This window comes from Gasterosteus aculeatus, chromosome 11, assembly GCF_964276395.1.
Source record: "Gasterosteus aculeatus chromosome 11, fGasAcu3.hap1.1, whole genome shotgun sequence".
NCBI lineage: Eukaryota > Metazoa > Chordata > Actinopteri > Perciformes > Gasterosteidae > Gasterosteus > Gasterosteus aculeatus.
Genome location: NC_135699.1, coordinates 3,260,756 through 3,283,496, shown reverse-complemented (window position 1 = coordinate 3,283,496; position 22,741 = coordinate 3,260,756). Strand labels below are relative to the sequence as shown.

At 46.2% G+C, this 22,741-nt stretch overlaps 2 protein-coding genes across 2 annotated transcripts; one reads left to right on the top strand and one right to left on the bottom strand.

Annotated features, from left to right (window-relative positions):
• Positions 1–225: 225 nt before the first annotated feature.
• On the bottom strand, positions 226–8,501 carry engase (endo-beta-N-acetylglucosaminidase). The gene is made up of 14 exons (XM_040191155.2): positions 7,947–8,501; positions 6,313–6,392; positions 6,008–6,209; positions 5,566–5,714; positions 5,272–5,426; positions 4,244–4,392; positions 3,980–4,151; positions 3,788–3,894; positions 3,602–3,713; positions 1,910–2,097; positions 1,684–1,826; positions 1,497–1,596; positions 1,310–1,418; positions 226–1,164 (listed from the first exon to the last, which is right to left on the bottom strand). Exons 1-14 carry the CDS (start codon positions 8,042–8,044, stop codon positions 769–771), a joined length of 2,160 nt encoding a protein of 719 aa, XP_040047089.2. The 5' UTR covers positions 8,045–8,501; the 3' UTR covers positions 226–768.
• Positions 8,502–9,377: 876 nt separating this feature from the next.
• csnk1da (casein kinase 1, delta a) lies at positions 9,378–20,871 on the top strand. The gene is made up of 9 exons (XM_040191170.2): positions 9,378–9,968; positions 15,173–15,283; positions 16,050–16,198; positions 16,296–16,524; positions 16,614–16,784; positions 16,876–17,024; positions 17,314–17,482; positions 17,628–17,737; positions 18,939–20,871. The coding sequence occupies exons 1-9, from the start codon at positions 9,893–9,895 to the stop codon at positions 18,987–18,989; spliced, it is 1,215 nt and encodes a 404-aa protein (XP_040047104.1). The 5' UTR covers positions 9,378–9,892; the 3' UTR covers positions 18,990–20,871.
• Positions 20,872–22,741: the final 1,870 nt, after the last annotated feature.

The following is a 22,741-nucleotide window of genomic DNA, read 5'->3' as shown; positions in this document are numbered from 1 at the left end:
ATTGTATTATGATGTAACCGGGTCAAAGTCCTCCCATCTCAAGCACTTAAGAATATTACTTACTGTAATGACTTGCAGTCATCAGTGTATGAATGGGTGAATGCTGTCATGTAGTGTTAAAGCCCTATACGAGTACAGTCCATTTATTTATAAGATGTATTATCTGCTGTAAACGGATGCTAAGGATGATTTGTGAGGCAGTATCAGGATAGTATCCCAAAGAACTCCTGATGTAGAGTTTTATTGTCTAAGTGTAAACAAAGTGTTCATAAAATCATCATAAAAAACAACTCCAGTTGATGTGGGACAGGTGACCAGTCAAGCTGGTCCAGCCCCGCTGCTTGTGTTATCTAAGAAGAGCAGTCCAAGCCGGGGAAGGAAACCTTTGACTAGCCTTGACACATGACTTTCATGTGTGTCAACCTACTTGTATTTAAGTAGTTCAGAAATGTCCTCTTTAATGATTTTACACTTTTTTACGTTTTATAAAAAAGGTTTACAGCTGAAGCATTCTAGATACTGGTGTCAATTTTCTTATCTCCCTCTTAATAAAAGGTACTCAATGGAGTCCAAATGAAAACCACATGGTACTGTTGGAAGCTCAAGAACACAGACAGTATTCAAATCTGAAACAAAGCAAGCCACAATAACATGCAGACTAGCCTCGTGTATTTTGGGCTACGGCTCCTCTTTTTTTCCATCTAAAGATGTAGTGACATTCAGATTTGAAAGTTGGGTTGGCACTGGAACGAGTTGTCATTTGTCAAGTCATTTTGCTGATTCCTCTGCGTAGCTGAGGCTACTTCGTCCCCAGTGGACCTCTGGGACCGGGATGCCCTCCCTGCTCACCGGCTCCACCACCAGCTCCAGCAGGCTGGACGGTTCCGGCACGGCCAGCTCCGTCACTCTAAAAAAATTAGAATACGCCCGGCCCACCAGAACCAATTGACCTGGGGGGATCCTGGGATCGGGTCCTCTCAGCCGACGCCAGTACACCCGGAAGTGGCGCGCGAGCTTGGCTGGGTACTTCCAGTGCAGGGTGGCGTTAAAGTGCAGAGAGGGAGAGCTGGACCCGGGCAAGGTACCGTGCAGCCACACTACGTCGTAGAGGTACAGGTCCTGAACCGCCTCAGGGGGAGCCTGCAGACTGGCACCGTCCAAAAGCTTAAAGAGAGAGGAAGTGGGCACAAGAACCATTTAAAAAGGGACGAATTCTCATATACTGGCTGGGATATGGTGGTTGAGAGAGGTGGTTGAAGTGGAAAGTATTATAATTGTGCAACATCAATGGGATTAACAGCCGACTCACCAGGATTTCTCCCACCCTGCAGGTGAAGGGCGTGTTCTCCGGCCTGTCCCGCTGAATGCGGAGACAAACCTCTCTGAGGGTGCAGCGCTGAAGCTCCAACTGTGAACACCTGCCCGCAGTGACACGACAGAGATGGACTTTATAACGGAAACCCTGTTGGCTCAGCTAACGGTTGAGAGCCCCTTACCCGACAGTCCAGCCAGCCGGACTCACGTTGCCGCACAGCTGAGTGAACTGGCCCACCAGCTGGAGCCCCTCATCCTCCAACACAGGGGACACGCTGCCAGCTGCAGAAACATACCATCAGCGCTTGGCTACATGGAACCTTTAAAACGCTTCCAAAACAACTTTTGGGCCTCATGGTATGGACTAACGTTTGACATCCTGGACGTCCACATCGGCGCAAAGACTGCCGTCTGTGGTCTTCAGCTCCAGGGACACTGTGATCCCGGGGGAAGGCTTGTAGATGAGGGACACCATAATCTTGGATGCCAGGGGCACGTGGAGGGACAGGATCCTGAAACAGATTCATAAAAAGTACTGTGGATGCACTGTGAGACTGGTCTCAAAAAAGCAAGGGTGGACGAGATAAAAACGCACTTGGCACAAACTGGAGACGTGTGCGCTGCGGGGATGAGTCCTTCCAGCAGCAGCGAGCACCCCCCATTCCAGGCGTCCTCTGGGCACGCCCGGCTGCTCAGCCAGGCCCGGCCCTCCAGCTCCGTGTGGTAGTACAAGGGCTGGCTCTCCTGAGCGCTCAGGTTGAACCAGCTGCCGTTAGCCTCGCGCTTCACACACAAAACAGACAAAACAGATTGGCGAGCTGGATTTATGTGTCACATTTCATTGAGCAAATAACTTTAGACAAAAGTGGAGTTGGGACTAAATTAATTTTAGCCTGGCCAGTATCACGGAATCTTCCTCAGTCAGCTTGAAGATTTAGAGAAGTGCTCTCTGTAAACATGTTGTGGTTCAAATAGAGATCACCGAGGGTCTGAAGGAAGCTAGAAGTAACACCTCTCGGTTGTGTTCCTCCACCAACCAGTCCAAATTGTTTTGTGGGGTAACAGCGACCATAAGTCCTAAAGTCCAAGTGGAGGTCAAGGTATACATGAGGGGTAACATGCTCCATGTATTCCCTCCTGTTAAGCCCGGGCAGCAGCGGTGTAAACTCCCCCAAATCCCCACATTGGATCCATCTGGAAAAGAGAGCCAGGCCACATGGTCTCTGCTTCCTGTCACACAAGTCTACTTCCTGTCACAGGTCAGGAGCTGTGGGTGAAGAGGCTGAAGTGGGAGGGGCTACGTGGTTTTAACGAGCTGAGGTGGACCCCCCTGGATGACCCCACCTCCCCGGGCAATACTGGAGCTTTCTGCAAGACTTACAAGAACTTTGCCTTCTACTGGGTCCTCAAATCCGGTCACATGGTAAGACAGAAAGGAGACAGAATCACAAATGCACCTGCTGTGGCGTTGTCCATTGTTTTCTTATGTCTGTCGTGACATGAACATTTTAATCACTGCTACATTAATAACCTTTTATTTAACACACAATATGTTATATGTTGCGGATTGAGACAACTTTTTAGCATTAAATACTGGCACCATCCAGGTCTGCCCTCGGCTGAAGTGCATTAAATCTGCATTCTCGCTGTCTCATCAGGGGGTGACTCTGGTTGTCGAACTTGATTTATTCCCTCAGTAAACACTGGAAACATAAGTTTATGGCCTCAATCTCTAGTCTTCAATACAGCGGAATCACGTATCACGGAATCTTCCTCAGTCAGCTTGAAGATTTAGAGAAGTGCTCTCTGTAAACATGTTGCGGTTCAAATAGAGATCACCGAGGGTCTGAAGGAAGCTAGAAGTAACACCTCTCGGTTGTGTTCCTCCACCAACCAGTCCAAATTGTTTTGTGGGGTAACAGCGACCATAAGTCCTAAAGTCCAAGTGGAGGTCAAGGTATACATGAGATATGTGTTCAGAAGAAGGTGACGGACTGAGGGACACCATTCCACAGAGACTGTCACAACCACAAAGAAAGATGTCTTAGATCTAACAAATGTAGCCCAGGGTGATGTCCAGGTTATCCACGACAATGTACATACATGAGCTCAATCTCCTGAATAAAGCTCTGGGTTTTCCTTCTCGCCTCAATACGCACTGCCTTAAAATCCTCTTAAACTCATCAAACAAAATGTGTTATCTTGACGGGCATAATACAAAGCTCTTTTAAAAGCAGTTTTAAGGCACAGCATCTGCCTTTGGTTGCAGATGTGCCTCCTCCAGTACCTGTCCCTTCCAGTAGACAGCCTTCCCAAAGCCCTGGCAGAAGGAGGAGACGAAGGGGAGCGGCGAGTCCGTCCGATGGATGTAAAGGTAGTCTGACAGAAGGGCCCAGAACCTGCCAGGGGGACGGGTAACGGTTAAATAAAATTGATGCATGCGTTAATGCATCAATGGCTGGGTTGGTCTCACTTGTCCTGATTCTTGCGGAACTGGGTCTTGTCTTCGTGGCTCTCATACACCCAGCCTGGGGCAAAGATGGCCGTGGAGAAGTCATGCTTCCGAATGACTTCCAGCGCCTGTGGACAACCGAAAACAAGAGGGAGTCCGCCGTCAGTGGTGGGAGCGGTTTCTTCACCAGGTCACGTGTTCCGTGCCGCGTACCTTGTTCGTTTCCAGCATCCCGCCCACCACATTGCCACGTGCAAACACGTCCACCCCGACGTAGACATCGGCCTTGCGGCCTTGGATCCCGCCGTAGTCCCCCATCCGCTCCAGGCTCTGCTCTGTCCAGTTGTAGTTGGTGAAAAGACCATCGCATGCGTCGAAAAACACCCTGTCGCAAAGAGATTGAGACTAAGCGTTTGGCCGGCTTTCACGGAACATTCAAATTGTTGTAATCATCTCTCTGATTTCCAGTCAGTCTACCTGTTGGACTGGTTGAGCTCATTTTGCCACAACAGTTGTCCGTCCTCGATCACACTGTCGTACCACAGCACCAGGCTGCCAGGCACCCGCTCGTGCATCTGATCCGTCAGGTAGCGCAGGAACAACGGTGTGTTCATTACCGCGACCTTCTGCAGGCGCACACACACGGGACTTTACATACTTCAGGCCAACACGTTGAAGAGAAGCACCACCACAGTGCAGCGTGTTAACATAGTACAATTCTCTATTCATCACAAAGAACAGCAGAGGCAGATAACAACATTAGTACTTTAGTTATAAACCAAACTGTTATTTGTTATTCCTATTTCTGAGCTGCTGGTGGCGCAAGATGAAATGTCAGTGGATCATCAAAGTTATCAGAATTAACCGTCCCGTCTTTCATGGAAATCCACCCATCAATAATATCATATTTCAATAATACACATGCCCAAAGTCAGTCAAATTCCTCCACTCTGTGAAATAGATCTATCTGCAGTACCAGTCAAAAGCGTAGACACCCATTTGAATGAGAAGGTGTTTCCAAACCTGTGACTCGTACTGTATGTGCAAAATTGTCTTGCAGGTGTTATGATATTTCACAGGATAAGCGACAATGTTGTGCACAGTTACAATAAGAAGAACAATCTGTGAATGGTTCTACACAGAGCCCGACATTTAAGGCTCTACAGAGAACCCTTCTATGGTGTAAGGTTGCAGAAACCTCTCGCGAGGGTCAATCCAGAACTTTTCTAAGGGTGCTAACATGAATAGAACCCTTTTACATTCCAACAGCTTGAGCTGGAAGGATCTTTTAACCACAATGCTTTCAACAAATCCTTAAAGAACTTGTTCTTCCAAGCTGGGCTTGAGTGAAAAGGGTGCTTCATGGTAAAGCTATTTTTCATTGAACTTAAAATCTCATCATTCAAATCAGGAGTGAGTATCTCATTGCATAACTTACATTTTGGCCACACTGCGACACTTGCTCTATGTATCGTGTTGCTGGCCTGGATAAATCTCTAACTCACACTGAGAATGTTCTCTATGTTTATGAGCCAGCCCTCGAAGCCGTAACAGTGGCTGATCTGGACTAGTTTATCAGCCACCGCCCGGTACGACTCCTCCTCTTTCAGGAAGGCCTCGCACACTTTGGCTCCGTCGGTCCACTCTGTGATGAAAGTCCCTGAAAAAGCGGCATTGTAGAGATGAGGAAGACCAAAACTTACTTTTCAAAATATGATAGACAATTATAAAGACATAAAACACATTCAGAATTCCTTTACTGGACATTGGTTTGGTATTTATTTGGCCTGTTCACTCACCGAGAACAACAACTCCATGTTTATGAGCTGCATTGGTCCACACAGCAGGAGGGACCGTCACCATGTTGTGTGTGAAGTAGTTGAAAATATCAATGTACTGCCAGTGATAGAAGGCGTATGGGGCCTTTGCATTGGTCCCCTGGGTAAACCTCGATAACAGAAGAGAGCATGACAAAGAAATACGGTAAAAGGTTGACGGAATTGTATTGCCGAATGAACTAAAAAAAGCATTTTCTAAACTGGTCCAGACCTGTCGCATAACACCTTCATCAGAATGAGGCTGCTGGACATCAGAGAGAATGCAAGTTTCTGGCACTTTTACACCTGATTCACTTTGCAGACCTGGGTGATGCCACCTAAAAGTGCCCCATCACCTACTTTAGGCTGTAGGTGAACTATTGTAGAACTAATACTGTTGTGCTACTGTTTAAGTCATTTTTACCGGTCATCCAGGTAGCCTCCCATCATGTCATGAGACACCAGGGTGCGACGGAGACATTTGGCAAGAGGAGGCTCCCGAGGTGCCAGCGGGACAGCCGCCACATTGAAGGGGTTCGCCTCGTTTCGCTTCCATGACAACAGCTCCTCCAAAGATTGAAGACCACAGCTGATCGGTTCGGTGGTGTCGGCGTCATAATGTTTGGCTGAGAGGGAGAGGACATTAAATGCTGTTTATAAAAAGTCGTTATCAAGCCATTCACTGCAGCTAAGATTTTATTTCTGCTGATGGTTATAAAAAGGCCTCACCTGGTAGCGGGGAGGGCAAAAACTTGATAACTTCATGGATACCGCTTGAATCCATTGGTTGATCCAAACAAGACTCCAAACTTGTGAAGTGCAAAATGAGAAATAAATCCCATTACTATCTTGAGTCAACACAAGGAACATTTACCTTTAACTGATCACTAGTTTACTTGGACAAATGTACCATTTAAATGTCCACTGTACTTTAATTTCGTTCATTTGTATTGACCATAATTTATAAGAAGCGGGCATCACCCATTGGTTTGTGGACAGCCGTTATAAAGCCTCAAGTGATAATAGAGAATTTGCTTAAATATCTACAGATAGAAACGTTATTATAGTTTATAATACGGTAGATGAAATGCAGCATTCTGATTGGTCGAGAGTGAGTCATGAGGTGTACTTTATTTAAGCAATAAGGTACGAGAGGCTGTACTTTATCGTCCAATAATGTAAAAGTTTGGGGGTGTTGTTAGGCCCGACATGCAGCAGAGGGCCGGCAACCCTCGAACTGTTGCACAGGGACTATTTTCTCTAGGCTACTGAAATGCGTTACACAACGTTTGGTACAACTATTTTGTGCTGAAAGGCAGCTATTTATTTACTATTTATAATGTCGCTCGTAACCGTATTTTATATATTATAAAAGCAGTAAGGTACTCAAGGCTGTGCTTTATCTTCAATAATGTCACAGTTCAAGGGTTTACTAACAACGCCCTTGAACTTTTATTGACGACAAAGTACAGCCTCTCGTACCTTATTGATTAAATATATAACATCACATCTTGGTTTATAAAGTTACTTGATGTTGTGTTTAAAATCCACATTAGACGTGAGAACACCGTCATACTGCACTTTAGAGGTTGACTTACATCTCTGAGGCTTTTATGGTTTTTTAACACCGTTGCCATCATTATGAACAGAAATGGATCAAAGTGGGCTCAGGTAGTAGTAGACTAGTGGACAAGATATGAACCTAACATTCAGCTACTGTAGCATGGACATATTCTGTAGCATGTTATGGTTTCAGTTAAATTATCGTTTTCACTGCGGAACATGACTAAATTAGTTATTCAAAATTAACAGGAATTTCAATTCGGGTGTAAAATGTGAAGCGTCCAGTTGGAAATAGGGTTTCCACCTTTGGTACAGAAAAATAAGGGACGCTACGGCTGACGGGGGGGGGGAGACTCTGCGACCCCCCCGTGATTCCTCCCACTCTCGTCGGTACTTTTGCATCCGCTTTCGCTTCAGAGCGGGACGTCGGGGTATCTGGAGTCACATATATCTATGTCTGGGGCTGCTTCCGCCAAGAGACCCGCCCTCCTCTGACTGATTGGTTTGTTTCAGGTTCACGGCCAATCAAACCAACGATGGCAGCGAGTATCACCCAATCAGGGGACGAATGGGAAGAGTCTTCACGAAATTCGGGTGGGATTATTTGCATGGGACGCTGCATTGGCGTCAACCCGGAAAATACGGGACAAACCCCGTCCCATATTGACGGGACGCGCTACTATATTCTCACATACGGGACTATTCCGTATTTTAAGGGACTGGTGGAAACCCCAGTTGGCAACCTGATGCTTAAAAAAGGTTAACATGCCAACATCATCTGTATGAGTGCAGGAAGTTACCGGCCGGAGTCACTCGTGTCCGTCGTCCCGCCGTCTTTACGGTCCTGTCCCTCCGCTCCTTGCAGGGGAAGCGCTTTTCCACTCTTGGTCAAAGCCATTACCTTTCTTTAGATCATTTCTTAGACTCCAGAGAGAACGAACTGTATGGTGGAGGAGGAAATAGAGAGGGGTTTTCCTGCGAGCAACTACAGCGAAACATTTCCGACCCCTAGTCCTTCAGAATAAAAGCGTAATTTCAATAAATTAAAATGACAAGAAAAATAAAAGAAACTAAAGCTGCACAGGGGATACATTTTACTTTACTTTATGTAAAATGTTGTACTTTGGTATTCTTAATATATAACTCAACAGCCTTATATGTGGTGTTCCCCTACAAAAATGCTTCTAGATCAAGTTGAGTTGTTAGGCTATTCTATACTATAGAAGGGAAACAATATAGAGGTGTACAGAGTTTCGTTTAGACAACTCCGTGTAGTTTGTTGTCCAATAGAGGATGGACTCAGGCCAGCTGGACAAAGGAACAACTCTTCTGTTGTTGTTCAGGACCAGACTCCCTTGGCTGGAAAAGATGAGCCTCTGGCAAGAAACCAATCACAGACAACAACACCGGCCAATGAGTGAGGAAGGCAAAGATGGCGGTCCTAATACTGCATGCGTAATATGTTCAACGACGATGCTTTTTATAAATACCTTTTTGAAAGGATATATATAGTGTTTCCCCTACCATTATAACAGGAAATTACACATCCCCCCCTGAAAAAGTGTGCAATATTTATTTTCTTCTTTTTTTGTTATATTACCACACACGGCTGTTCAACACTGACGTGAAGATGACGCATACGTCCGCGTGCCGTGTGGCTAGCAGCAGCGGGGCAGAGACCACCAGAGTGACTTATACCCCCCCCCCCCCCCCCTCTTTAATTTTCTCTCTGCACAATGAAATAAGGCTCTACAATATAACCATATGGAGGCTATTGGGTCACAAACTGAAAACCTAATTGGAGTCAATTAAAGTTCAGTTTTGATAACATTTATTCCAGGAGTATCCAGCTGGAGTGTGAAAGCTAAGAGCTCTCAATTGTTTACCCACATAACACCCGAGCAATTGAGCTTTTAGAAATTCTAGTTTTGGAGATTTGGAAGGAAGTTGTAACATTACATTTGGAAGGGAGTTGTTTATGTTTACTAAATTGTCGGGAGTGTCCCAGACAGTAGGGATATTGTGTATGATTTAACATAAAGAATCAAATAGTCATCATATAATATAATAATTGTCGTGAAGCCAGAGACTGGGAAATGAAGACTGCAAAAATCCAGATTGAATGAGTATCTCAGATCAAATCTATCAATAGAAGGCTTCAGATGAAAACCTTATTGTTATTTTATCACAAAGCATTTCCGGTTTCAGTCACTTCCTTAAAACAAGGATGAATCCAATGTACAGTAGTTGTCAGTGAAGCTGTTGTCGCTTTTGGTAGCCATTGGCACCTCTCTCCCTTAGACGCTCTCTGGCAGGGTCCTCCCTCGTCACGCAGAAGGGAAGTGACGTCAGACACCTCCCGAAAGTCTACTGACAGAAACTGCAAAGACGGATAACCAGCCAATATAACCTCGGCAAAAATCCATCTTCATCCGTGGACAATTGACGCGTATCCGTGTCAAAAACAGCGGGAGCATAACGTACACATTTAGACCTTTCGAACGAGCCCCATATTGACCCAATATGAGGTTAGCGTCTTTTTAAAACAAACGGGGAAAGATTGTGAGAGCCTTCACTCGGGAGACGACCTACAGGAAGACACCACCACCGATACCAAGAGGGTTTCATGTGTCGGGTTTTCTCGTCTGTTCTGCTGTTAAACAGACTCGAGCTTTAACCTGAATATTTTCGGTGGCTATTTTGGAGCTAGCGAGTGCGCTAGCTAGCCGAACGCAGATTGCCAATCATGGAGTTGAGAGTCGGGAACCGATATAGACTGGGCAGAAAAATTGGAAGTGGATCATTTGGGGACATCTACCTGGGTGAGTTGAAGTGAAATAGCCCCGATGTTCTGTCTTTGTCTCCGGTTAATGTCACCTCAGTCTCTAACACAAAGCTTTGACACTTTGTCAGCTGGCTTCCTAAACGAGCTCAATCAGCTGTTCGTTGTTTAGTGTTCGCTAACGTTACGTTAGCTACAAAGCTAGCACTCTCGTAACGTATCCAGCAGTAACAAAACATTACCGTAATATTTCACGGCAAATAGTGTACATTGTATATCAGTTAGACTTAAGAGGACACGTTGGCTGTCTTCCGTGAGACAAATGTCCAAGTGAACCGTGTCAACGACAGAAAAGGAAACTGACGTCTACCCACTGAGTAAAATAAGCTAACGTTAAACCCTTTATTGGCTAACGTTAGCTCATAATTGATGTACAGCCTTTGCTGTCAAGTCCCCGAAGCGGTGAATCACATGACCTCACACCACACAACAACGGGCAACACAACAAGCCGGCTTCCCTTTCTTCCTTTTCCGTGAAAGAAATCCACCAGCATGCTAACGTCAGCTTCATCGCTGCTTACAGGCGCTAGTGCCTCAGTTTCCAGCGTTTAATCCGGGTCCTTCTGATCAGCTGTGCTGGTTCTCGACATAAAACTGCTTCACGGATCCTGGTTCTGTGCCCGAGGAGACGTGTTCCTACGTTACTCAGTGTCGTGTACACTGTGGCAAAGCGCCGCGGGCCCCATCGATCCTGTTTGTTTGTGAGCAACACATCGGACTGGGCGTGTTGCCTCTCGCTGAAGGTGAACGTCGGAGGAAACCATTCGCCGAGCCGCTGAACGCGTCTCCGTGCGAGCAGAGGAGCTTCAGATGGTTTGCGGTGACGCTCTTGGGCGTCGGACGCGCATCGATCCGTGCGCGAGAGACACGAACGATTGGGAAACATAGACTGTGGGCACGTTTGGAATAAACGTGCGCGAGTGTTGAACAAAAGGGACATCTTGTCATTGTGCACCGCTACCATGAATGCATCCTCTGGTGGCCACATCGGGGTCAACATCTCCTGGCAACAGCTGATCACATTTCTGTGTTTTAAACTTGGTCATCTGGACAACAATGGAGAGTATACGTTGTTAATTCATGAAGGCTTTTTTTCTTTCTTTTTATTTCCGGCTGTTGTCTGAAGACCTCATCACTGATGTCTAATCAACCAGAACGATACCCACGTCTGACCGTTGGCATTCACTCACAATATGATTTAATTACGTTACAATGTTAGATCATTTGTTGTATAGCAATTATACAACATACCGGCGTGCACACACACAACTGTGTTGCATGAACCATTCACAGGAAGATTGATTTTCCCCTTTCAAAGAACTTCCTCAACCGATCATCAAAGACAATCTAGTAACTGGACAGTTCTGCTGCAGTCAGTGTTTGTGAGTCGTGGGTTGTTTCTACTATAAATTGTTAGTCCCCCAAGGTGTCAGAGAAAAGGGAAAACCACCAATCAATTCAAGTCACACCAAATATGGATTATTTTTGTTATACATAATATATTCTGTCCACAATGAAACCCAAAAGATGCCGCTGTATTTTAATATTGAAGTGAAAGCTCAGCAAGGGGTTTATCTTCAGCGGGCTTGTAGATCCTGCCTAGTTATTTGTTGAACTGTTAATTTAGCTTTTACCATAAATTGTATCAATTGTTATGTAACATTTACAAGAGGTATGCTGATTAAATTTCTGCCCTTCGCCCGTTTTTTATTGTGGCCGTCTAGTTGTCAGCTGATAGTGTAACGACAGCATTAGTTGGCTCCTTTCTGTTTTCCACTTGTAAATTGATTGGCTGATTGGAATGATGAGCGAGACCCAGCGGCTAATTCAGTGTTATTCACGCTCTCTGACTGCTGATTGATGCGGCGTAACCTTGGTAACGGGCGAGAACAGCATCAAAGCGTCCGACTCAGTGTTAGAAGTGCCACGGAAATCTTTAACGCTAGTGGTTAATGTTTTCTACGTGTACACTCACTAGTGCTGCCGTGTGAGCAGCTGGTGGTCTCTGCTCCTTTTGTCGTGAGCAAGAGGAGGAGCGGAGGTCTGCTGTTGAACAGGCTGTGCGCTCTGGGTGTGGACTGTCTGAAGTGGTACAAAAGTGACTAATGTTTGTCATGACAAATGCAGATTGTTAACAAAGTCCACCAAAAGCTTGCTACCTCGTTAAAGGTGGTTTTATCTGTTGGATCATTTTGGGAAAGTATTTTCATCACGACGCAACCGTGATGTGGATGTGTCTTAAACTCTCTACCGACCAGCAAGGCTTCATAACATCGTTCCACAAACCAATGGTGACGTCACAAAGACTACGTCTGCTTGTGTTGACTGCTGTGCTCTCCCCGCTGGCAGGAAGCAGCCACTTCCTGGACCGGCCTCACTGGGTCCATCTGCACAAAGTTGAACCCAGCTCAGTGTTTAGCTCGGCGTTGAGCTCATCGTATTGCATCACTGTTCTGCTCACTGTGTGGTTTCGCTGTCTGATGAGGCCCATCAGTAAAACAGGAAGTCCACGTGGTGGTCGGGCTCAACCGATGATCCAATCCCAACGTAGCGAAACTCCACTGTTCATTGCACAGGTTACTTTCATTGTTTCACAATCCAACTTAAAGTTGAACCTATGAAATAAAGAGGTAGCTTCTTTTGCTAATGGAAAGCCAAAGCACGGTTGTGCCTGGTGGATTAGCGTAGCATCCACGTAGATTCTCCTGTGGTTGTTTTGTAACCTACTGCCCCCCCTGCTGGGTCTCACACGGCCGCATGCTGCCAGAGAGTGACGGTGGTTCACACCAGTGCAGGCGAGGAAATAGCAGTAAAGTCCAGTGCCGTTTCTACATGCAAGCGGCTGCATGAAGTGAAGGAGCCCCCCCACACCACCCTTCCCCCGAGGTGAGCGCTGACTTCCGGGAAGCACAACAACGTCTCTGCTGTGCTCTGAGCTCAGGGGCAGAAAGTACATGTACAGTTACACGAGGCGCTATCTAAATACTTTAGATAAAGTTTGTGTGATGGCTTACTTTGACTGACTGGAGATCAGTGAGATTCAAATTTCTTTGACTTGTATTAATGTTCACAGCAGCCCTGTTGTTCCTCATGCTTTGCATCGGGGAGTGACATCATCGCTCTGTAGCTTTTCATAGTTTGCTGCGCTGTTAATGCTTCTAATAAGCTTCTCTCCATAGTACGAGTTAGTTAAGTAGACATTATATTGCACATTTACTTACTTAGTATCTGTCGAGTATTTAGTTCACTAGCATGTGAACCATCAAACATGTTATTCATATATAGCAATGCATTCATTTCACCTCGTGCATGTCTTTGCCTTGTTTTAGAAACCCTTTTCTGTTGCATCATGAATGAAGGAACCGTACATTTCTTTCAAATTGCATTTTTAATTTAGTAGGAAATTCAGTTGGAGCCAAAGGCCTTTTTTAAAAACTTGTGGTGAAACTCGAGTGACGAGCCGTGCAGCAGGTGCTGTACGCCTAAAGGGAGGGGTCCTCTTGCACAAGCAACGTTCACTACAAATTGCAGAGCAGTCGAGACACGCTGGGGGCCGAGCGCTGCAGCGCGCTGACGCTCTGTGGTCTGATGGCACTTGTTGACGTCATCTCAGGCAACCACGTCTCAGAAAAGGCTACAAGTTGCGAAATCTTTGTTGTTGTTGTTGCAAAGCACCGGCTGCAGTCATCCCCCCCCCTTCCCCCCCCTTCCCCCGCCCCCATTTCAAGAGTTTCACATCTCTTATTTGGGGTTTGACGCCGTCGTGAACCAAAGAGCCACAGCTGCCAGAGGTCATTTAACGGGATAAAAGCGTCATGTGTGGGAATGTGTCCGGACATGTTCAGCTATCAGCAGCCACGCTGGAGATAAAAACACACGTACACACGTTGGTACCAATAATGCACAACATCAGAAGGTCATGGATGGGGGGGGGGGGGGGGGGGTGCATTCCAGGGTAAATCTGTCCAGACAAATCCCATTCCTGTAAAGAAAGATCACAAACTGAGATGTGTTGCTAAGACGATGAAGAGCCTTTTGTGGACATATTTCACCTGTTGGTCAACAACAAGTCACCGTACCAAAGTCACTCACAACATTTATTCAACATACTCTGTGATTGTTAGTTGCAAGAAAGTAATTCTGATCCATCCATTTATCTCCCTAATTTAAGAAATTGCTTTTTATTATTCATAAAGGAAATTAATTGCTATAATTTCTATTGCCTCCACGCAGCTCATCATGGCAACTAAAAACCCACGAAGCAGAGGGCCAATATATCTTTTGTATCCTGCTATCCTCAATAGTCCCCCCCCAAAATACTTATTCTTATTTATTACATTTTAGTTGCGCTGAACGAAACAAAAGGTTTTGAGTTACGAAGGCAAAAACTCTACGCAGTTTCTATATTTCAAAATAAGCAAATACTTTGAGGGGACCACTTAAAAGGTTTAAACGTGAGGCTCCTTTATGTTCTTTCACTGACCCTTTTTAAAGCTGCTGTGCTCATATGGATTTTGTTAGTGCACCAGAGGCGAGTCAAGGTCATCCCATTTGGTTCATGGGTTTGGGTGGATGCAACATATCGGCTTTAGAGTGAGTCACAGCCCCCTTTGCTTGTTTCCCCCCCCTCCCCCGGGGCTCTGCCCCGCCCAGATGACCTCATACGGACAAATCAATGACGCTCCGCCGCCGTGAGCTCCTCCCGATGCCGTGTGTAAATTGAATTCTGTATCCGGGTGTTTGGTTACCGCGTTGTCAGGGGGAGGGAAGCCGTGACCACGTCAAGCAGCAGGGAGGAGACTCGTGTCTGATGAAACGTAATTATAGCTGCCAGGAAGTCGGGCCGCACAGCCAAGCGCTACTGGAGAGGAGAGCCGGCTTCACTGGCTCTGCTGTCTTCGATCAGCCATTATGAACTTCATCCTATTTACACGGCGGCCTGTAACTTCTGTCTACCTGCATTTACAATTCACCACTGCCCTCTGTGTCGCACACACAGACACACACAGACACACACTGCCACCAGCGGACACACTTTTGGACCGGTAAAATGGCTACCTTGAAAGCAGAAAGGGCTTAATTGAATTGATTGACTGCTCACCCTGGACACTGCTGCCGATGACGAACCTTTCCGTTACTGCATCGCTTCGGTTAACGTCCTGCGTTCCTTCTGTCCCCGTCCAGGTACCGACATCTCCGTCGGAGAGGAGGTGGCCATCAAGCTGGAATGCGTGAAGACCAAGCACCCCCAGCTTCACATAGAGAGCAAGATCTACAAGATGATGCAGGGGGGAGGTATGGTACCTGTGAAGTATATCATATGCAGGACCTCATTGTCCTCCCTGGTCAGTTTCAGCTATTGTTTTTTTGTTCAAGCTTCAGTGAAGAGGATTGTGCCGTTTATGGCCCCTCCAGCACTGTCCCGTGTCTTTAGGAGCGTCCCCGTCCCCCTAGGGGCCCTCAGCAGGCTGTTACTTGTGACGTGGAACCGAACCCATCAGAGACCTTTGGGTCACAAAGCAGACTGGACATCTCAACGTGGCCGCCGGGAGCCTTCATGATGTCTTTGCATCGCAAATCCTTATTTGCTCTTGCAAAAATGCACTAAAATAGCTTTTTTTTTTAAATGAATTACATCGGGAATTGTATAAAACAAGTTGGTGGCCAATATGTATTTGTATTTGGGCTGCCGTCTGCTCAGAGAAGGCAAGGCCAGAAAGGCCTCTTTGCCTTGGCAGCGTCAGCCAATTACCAGCGGCTCCCAAACCAGCTGGTCTCTGTCCTGACTGCCCTCCTGCCTGTGTGGGGGGTCGGAGGGGACAGCGTGTCCTTGACGTTCCATTCATTATTTTAGAAACATAACGTCTGCCTGCAACAGACTACTTTTAAAAAATTTAGATTTTTTGACTCCACTTTACCATTTAGCCTTAAACACAAGCACAAGAGATATGAAATGTAGTTTATCCACTGCAGATATTCAAGGTATCTGTGGGACTCCAGATGTTTTAGTTATCTCAGTAGTGGGTCAATAATCCCTAAACCTCTCGTCCCTTGTCTCTAGTGGGCATCCCGACAATAAAGTGGTGCGGCGCCGAGGGCGACTACAACGTGATGGTGATGGAGCTGCTGGGGCCCAGCCTGGAGGATCTGTTCAACTTCTGCTCTCGGAAGTTCAGCCTCAAGACCGTCCTGCTGCTGGCCGACCAGATGGTGAGTTCACGACGTCCCCCCGCGCGCGTCCCACCCCGTCTCTGCTCTTCTTTTCACGCTATCAGCTAATCGCCCCCTCTCCCGCTCCGCCCCCTAGATCAGCCGCATTGAGTACATCCACTCCAAGAACTTTATCCACCGAGACGTGAAGCCGGACAACTTCCTGATGGGGCTGGGCAAGAAGGGCAACCTGGTCTACATCATCGACTTCGGCCTGGCCAAGAAGTACCGCGACGCGCGCACACACCAGCACATCCCCTACCGCGAGAACAAGAACCTGACCGGCACGGCGCGCTACGCCTCCATCAACACGCACCTGGGCATCGGTAAGAGCGCCGTCCGCTGAGACCCCTCGACGGACGAATGAACCAACGAGTGAATGCGGCCATCTGAATTGGTTCTCTCGTGTCCACAGAGCAGTCCAGACGGGACGACCTGGAGTCACTGGGCTACGTCCTCATGTACTTCAACCTGGGCTCCCTGCCCTGGCAGGGCCTGAAGGCCGCCACCAAGAGGCAGAAGTACGAGCGCATCAGCGAGAAGAAGATGTCCACGCCCATCGAGGTCCTCTGCAAAGGCTACCCGTGTACGTCCATGCGCTGTCCGTTAGGGCCGTAAGTCAACGTCGATCCAACGCAACGCCCTCACTGATCTCGTGTCCCCCTCCCCCCCCACAGCCGAATTTGCCACCTACCTCAACTTTTGCCGCTCCCTTCGCTTTGACGACAAGCCGGACTACTCGTACCTCCGCCAGCTCTTCAGGAACCTCTTCCACCGACAGGGCTTCTCCTACGACTACGTCTTTGACTGGAACATGCTCAAGTTTGTAAGTGTTGGCTTTCATCCTCATTGAAGTTTTCTATTCCTACTGGCTGAATTCAAACTTAGTGCTAACAGAAATCCTGTTACCGCCGCTACTCTCGGGGGGGTGGAGCTTTTACATTTGAAAACTGACAGATTACAAAACTGTCCGCGTACTGTGGATGTGTTATTGGCAGCCCTCCCCCCATTTTACACTCAGTACAGTGACCCACTATCTTAGTAGTTGGCTACGAGTCGGACTTCTCCTCGTTCTGGGAGTTAGTTCACTTTTGAAATGTTTTCAAACTGTGCAGGGAGCAAACCGGGCCGTGGAGGACGCGGAGCGGGAGCGCCGGGAGCGGGAGGACAGGCTGAGGCACAGCAGGGCGCCCGCGGCCAGGGGCCTGCCCGCGGCCTCGGGGAGGGCCAGGGCGACTCAGGAAGTGGCGGCCCCCTCCCCACTCAACCCGGCCTCACACACAGGTCAGCGCTCACACACACACACACACACATACACACACTCGTATCGCCAGCAGGGGAAGAGGAAATGGGCTGAGTGAAATAATCTGTTCTAATGGAACAGTTGGGGCTCCTCCATCATTGGGCCGCTCCTCTCTCTCTTTTTCAGGTTTGGAGAAGGAGCGGAAGGTGAGCATGCGTCTTCATCGCGGGGCGCCCGTCAACATCTCCTCCTCGGACCTCACGGGGCGCCAGGACGCATCACGCATGTCCTCACAGGTAACGCAAAGACCTCCTGCTTGGTTTCGGGAAAACCAAACCATCCGCTAGCGGTTAACAGGAGAACCGGTCTAGCAGCTTTGTTTCCTGGGTACACTTTACTCCCCCGCCGACGGAAACGCTCCTCATTCACATGTAGGTCCTCTTTAAATGACCTCCGTGCTGAGGCTGCGTCCATGCAGAATGGTCCGTGTTGGGAATGTAACCGAGTAATGTAATCAAATTGGAGAATGTAAAGCTTAAACATATGTCATGTAATTAAAGTTACTGATAAAAAGGTTCCATCATTCTTTGGGTAAAAGCTTTTCAATTCAAGGTGTGTTAATGTTCATAACAGGTTGACAGTTATCAGTGTTTAGTACCGTTCTGAAGAAAAGTGTCCATCCTCCATTTTTATTTTTATTTAGTCTGTTCTTTTTTTTTTCTCCACGTGTTACATTTCAAAATCCCCACTCTGTAGTTGTGAGCGGTCTGACAGTCGAGCAGGGAGGACCTGGCGAACCACACGGGACATATTGTGAAATATATTGTCTGTTCTATTGCCTAACAAAGGCTGACAAAAAGGGAAGCGTACATTACCAGAGAACTATGTCTCTGATTCGCAGACTTCCCTTTTTCAATGAAACCAAATGCTCATTGGTACCTTGTTGTTGCATTTACATTCACTGGCAGGAACAGTTTATGAACAGCAGAATGTAGGGATAAAAATAATATAAATATTGTTTTGTCATAGTTTTCAAACTAGACCAGGTGTGGATGTGAACAGCTCCGATGTTCCTTGAGCTCCCCAGGAGGGAAAAAATAGTGTCCCAGGGCTGCTTTCTTCTATGACAAGAACGTTATTGTTCCAAAATATCTATCAGCAGGTTTAACCTTTCATTGCTAATGCTTTTATGAGGGCTCTAGAAATATACAGTGTTGCTGGTCGTAACATATGATCATATCTTATTATTATTTCTTTTTTTTGTATTTCAGCAGAGCTTCCCAATGACGCGCTGTAAGCGTTTCAGACTGCTCAGCGTAAACAACCACGCACCTGCGTGTCATTGCATCCGTGCGGTTATTTTGAGTGGTGGTAGAACACTACGACGCCAGTATAGCCTGATCAACCAAACTCCATTCAGAAAACAGGCATTTTTAAGTTAGGGGAATAAGGAATAAAGCTCATACGTGTGTACTAAATCATTTTTCCCCTCTGCAGGCCTTGTCCCGGGTCACACCCAGCGGCCTCCAGTCTGCAGCGCCGCGGTGAAACCCCCCCCCCCTACCCCCCCATTCACCTGTGCACCACGGAGGCCTCAACATGCACCGCCTGCAACACACACACACACACACACACACACACACACACACACACACACACAGAACTCTTTGATGACACAGAGGACTACCAACCAATGCACCATAGTCTGGCTGCCCTCCTGAACACCTGACGGAGAATGTGGAACACAACCAGGACTGTGTCTGTGTGTCTGTGTGACAAGGATGGGTGGAGTACAGTTTGGTAGCAGCCACGGCCTCCCCCCCCCCCCACCCCTCCTTCCTGTTGATGAAGCCATGGATCCACTTTCCTCTGGCATCTTTTTAACACTTTGGTTTTACATCTTTTTCTTCTATCGCATTTAAAGCGTCTCTCTTAAACACAATCCCACTCCACCGAGGTTTGGAAAGGACGAGCGCGTTAGCTGTTTGAAAACGGTGTGGGGGGAATTTTGCTTCTAAAGGACGGATCTCAGGCTCTGTTCTGTGAACTGAAGGCATTTTTTTTTTTTTTACCTTTTTTCTTTTGGTGTGTGTGATGTTTAACTGTAACGGTAGGATGACCTCCTTGTTTTTAAAAGGGTCTTTTAATGTGCTTGTTTCCAATGGTGGTCCCACACTACCACTCTGTCTGTTTGATTGTTGTCCCCCTCAGGTGCGTTGGACCCAGGACGTTGTAGTAGATCAAACACGCGGCGCATCTTTCCCCCCACCTTCAGGTCCCGACTGCGGTTACGCTTCTTTGAGAAAGCTGTGAATGCAAAACGCTCCGTCAGCAACGAGCAGACGAGCCGTTGTTTTTAACCGGGTCCATAGTGGTGTGTGTGTGTGTGTGTGTGTTGGTTTGTCTGTCTGTCTGTCTCGGGGGGGGGGTTAAACAAGCTGAAGTGGTTGGTGGGGGTTTGAACATGTTCAGGGGTATTTTCTTTTTGGGGTTTTCACTCCTTTGCCTCCCAAGCTCACTTTAGACCACCTCCCCACCCCTATTGAAAACAGTAGGGCTTTAAAGGACCGGTTCCCCTCCCTGAATCCATCTTCCCATGAGTCCCCTTTTGAATCGGCGAGAAGACGGACGTCTCTGCGGCCGGGAGGCTCACACTCGGATAAATGGCACGAGGGAGAACCGTTTGTGTTTTGGAGGTGAACCGTGCCTTTGGCGCCGGGCGAGGTGGAGGTGAAGGCGCTTCTGGAGAGTGTTTGTCTTAAGGGGGGGGGCGGCACTTCTTTTGCCGGTAACCCTGCTTCTTTCTTTTTTTTTGCATCCCTTCTGACGATGAATCCTGCCTCTTTTGGCGTAGAAAGTCCTCGATGTGGTAACTGCTTGCAGAGTATTGTCATTCTTTCTGTAGTTTGGGGGGTGGGCGGGGTTGTAGTGGTGGTCTGTACCTGTTGGTTCTGTTTCTGTGTATAGGATGTGCTTATACTCCGAATGGCAAATGTGCGGAGGGGAAGGGAAAGGAAGGTCTTACTCCATTTTTTTTGTTTTGTTGTTGTTGTTTTCTTTTAAAAAAACAAATAAAAATATACCTCACCTGTGGGCTTGAAAAATCAACAAAAAAAAGCGAGGGTTTAAGTTGTTGGTCTCACTGATGATGGCTATGATAGATGCAAGTACACTTAACAAGGGATAATAGACGTGGGTTTTTTAGTCTGTCATGTCTACTTCTCTCAGTTCTTTCTACTTCTCACTTCCTGTCCCATATTTGCGTTTTACTGTGCGAGGGGGATGCGGATGCTCATGTCAACAGTGCGTCGCTTACCGTGGACTCATGGGAATTCTTTTCTTTCCACTCGACACCTTAAGACTTTCGCTCCTCATTTGTAATGCCACTGTATTTGTGTATTTTAAAAGTGTAAATAAATAAGTACTTGTATGTTTGCTTCTTATTGGTCAGGTTGGCTGATCTTAAGTAGATTTGTATTTTGGGGTTATGGTTTGCAAATCTATATTGCCGTTTTTTTCTGCATACTTTCTCAATGCTTTAATCAAATATTAAGTTATTGTATTCATGAATCAATATTCTATCAGGTCCGTTACATTACCAGGTTTTCACTACACAATTATTTACAAAAGACATGGATGTTCTATCTGTATCCAAAAATCTGACTGATCCTTCAAAGTGTTAGAAAGCATCCTCAGGGGACCATGAATATGAACATCCCTGCTTCTCAGTGGGTTGTGATGCACCAGTATTCACTAATATTTAAAAATGTACTTTATGCTTTAGTAATGATCAGGATAATGCGTGATACAGCACTTCATAAATTCTTTTCTATACAGTATACCTCAATAGTCAGTATTTTGAGTGTAATTAATTTGCCCCAAGAGGCAAAATTGCACCCTAACCCTTAACATGAATCTCACTCATGCTTGTTTTTGGGGGGGATATGGCTACAATACGCATGTATTTTGTGAATAATTGTGTAGGGAAAACCTGGTAATAAAATGCACCTGATTTATTAATTAATCCAAGTGCAAATATTTGAGCAAAACATTGGCATAAACTGTGGAAAGATGGCGCCATAAACACTAAACACGTTGGGAAGTCTCTTAAATATTAAGACCTCCTGCTGTGTTGAAATGGCTCCTGGCTGCAGTGACACAGTGTGACCGCTGGGTGGTGCGCAGAGGACAGTTACACAACAAACGAGAACGTCCACCACGAGACCTCACAAACCAACGGGATTGGGATTATAGTGCTTTACGTGTAGCATTTATGGATGTATATATATATATATATATATATATATTACATAATGGCCCTCACGCACGTGGGTGAATACAACCCTGTCCAGGGGTAAAGTAGGGCGAGCGGGGGGGGGGGGGGGGGGGTGACGTCAGCAAACAGCAGTCTCTTCCAGCACAGTAGTTTTATTTGCTCCCTGGTTATTAACACTATCAGCCGCAGCATGAAGGAAAGAGACGCAACATCTCCGGAGCAGCAGTGCACGTGATCAGCGCAAACACACCACAGATACACGTTATATAACAAGGGCAGTGATTAAACAAAACAGACCGTGTAAGTGAGTACAGTGGCACGAAATAATGAGCATCTCAAAGTAATGTTCTTAATATGTCAAAATAATTACTTAGGATCTGATATATCTGATAGGTATGATATATCAGTATATTTAAAGATAATCAATTATTACCTCAAAATATTTATGAATAATAATGTGAACTAATGATGATAATCATTAATAATGATGACTTAATATTTCAAAATAAGCATTATCTCAAACGAATGAGTAATAATTTCAAAATAATACATTTGTATCTCAAAATAATCACATACTTTAAAATGAATGAGTATTTCAAGATAATGAGTAACTTTTTCAATATTTAGACTTATTGGTGCAAAGTAATTACTTGATATTTCAGAAAATAATAATTGCTTTGGGTACTAAGTAGATTCAGATTTTAAGCCATTTTATTAAACCATAAGTCAGTAGTCAGAAATACAAAGTCATTATTTTGAGATGCTAATTTCTGTTCTGAAATGAATTACTTAGCTAACTGTAATACGGAAAGATGCCTGTCAAGGAAGCAATAGTGTGCCAAAAGTACGAGTGTCCTCTTAAAACTGCAATAATTCATATTTTTGCATATAAGCCATGGATCAAATGATGCAGCATATAGTGACATCGGTGTTAACCTACTCCTTTATCTGTATGTTTTAGCATCTTGTAGCTCGTTGTTCAGGTTTCACGGTGCTATGGTTGACCCACTGCTCATAAACCATG